At 33.5% G+C, this 1679-nt stretch overlaps 1 protein-coding gene across 1 annotated transcript in view; it reads left to right on the top strand.

Annotated features, from left to right (window-relative positions):
- The window catches only part of srp19 (signal recognition particle 19), a 35018-nt gene extending 33339 nt beyond the window's left edge, over nt 1-1679 (top strand). The window contains 1 exon segment of the mRNA XM_079636604.1: nt 1-1679. Coding sequence (XP_079492730.1) covers nt 1-50 — 50 coding nt within the window. The 3' untranslated portion in view covers nt 51-1679.

Raw genomic sequence — 1679 nt, 5'->3', positions numbered from 1 at the left:
ACACTCAACCGATGTACACCACTAAAGTGTCCTTGAGCTGCTTGCTGTAGAAGACGAAGAACACACACCATCATCATCATCTTCATCATCATCTTATTAGTTCTCTCATTCCGAGTGCAATCCAAATTGAAATGCAGGTTTTATCCTGTTGAAGTTTTAGCATCTAAAGTGTTTGGGTTTATTTTGTAGCAGCGCTTTTCTATTTGTTGTTGTTGTTATTTTCTATTTTTTCTGTCTCGTTCTCCAGCACAAATATCTAAACATTCATAAATCAAGATACATTTACTGGAGAAACAAAATGACTGAAGATATTAAGACTGAAAAATGATGAAAATTAAGTGAGTTTGTGTTTAAAACAAGAACTAATATCTGACAATGGAGTCAGAGAAAAAAACGTAATACAAGATTATTTTTCTGATATTGTTGTTTTAACACAAACTCACTTAATTTTGATAATTTTTTCAGTCTTAAAGGTTCCGTTTTTCCTGTGTTTTTGAAGCTTTGATTGTGAAAACAGTATTTTTCACAAAATGTGCTTATCTGTATACCGCTGTTTTCACTGTGCTAAAAACGGGCTGATGACTTCCTTGTTCTATGAAGTCCCTCCTTCAGAAATACGTAACGAGTTCTGATTGGGCCAGCGGTTCCTGTGTTGTGATTGGACAGCACGTTGCCCGGAGAGGTCACGCCTCTGACCGTAACGTGGCTTGGAAAGGGGACTTATGTTAAATCAAATATCTCGCTTGGCATTGAACTTTGAGCTTTATAATTGTACAGGTATTATTTATGCTCTAGCAGCAACATTACACACTAGCTAACGTTTAATAAATGTGATCACGAAGAACAGGAGCTTTAATATCTTCATCATTTCTCTTCTTCTCCAGTTTAAGAATGTTTATATATGTGTGCTGGAGAACATCTTTGCAGTGCAGATCTGTCGGGTTGAAGTTCACATTTTTATTTTTGACCATTTTTTTAAATGCTGATCTTGATCTGGTTTCCAGTGAAGATCTTCATTTAGTTTGTTTTGATGTGACCAAATGTTTCACAGCATGATTATGATCCTGTTTGATAGAAGAACTCAATGTTTTATAAGAAATATCATTAAAAAGAAGTGCCATTCTAATGTATTGCAATTAAAACTTGTTCATCTATTTTGCATTCTGCCATAAATATGACACGCAGACGCCTGAAGTCTTTCCCACACTGCAAACATGATGTTCTTCCTCAGCGTCTCGTTCTCCAGAACTAATATATAAATATTCATAAATCAAGATATCTTCAGTCATCAAGGCACGTACACAAATGTGTCAACATTAAATGACTTTATGCTTAATATGGGGTCAGATAAATAATCTTATTTCCCTTTGAATTAAGATCATTTTTCTGACTTCATTGGCAGATATTAGTTCTTGTTTAAAACCCCTTATCAAGCGCCCCTTTTTTTAATAGACGTGAAAATGCACATTCCGAACATAAATGGTTGTAATTCAAGAATGCTTTGGAATATAGATGTAAGATTGGTCTTTTGGCAAGAATACATTTGGCAGGTTTTTGTAGAAGTGAAATAAATTAAGAAAGTTAAACAGAAAAAAAGTTATAGAAGTTTGAGTTCATGAAAATGTACAATGTTAAAAATGTAATTATTCATATTTTATATAAAATATGTATTTTCAAAA

Source organism: Phoxinus phoxinus (genome assembly GCF_949152265.1).
Source record: "Phoxinus phoxinus genome assembly, chromosome: 15".
Taxonomy (NCBI): Eukaryota; Metazoa; Chordata; class Actinopteri; order Cypriniformes; family Leuciscidae; genus Phoxinus; species Phoxinus phoxinus.
The sequence above is the reverse complement of the archived record's forward strand: the minus strand, read 5'-3'. Positions and strand labels throughout refer to the sequence as shown.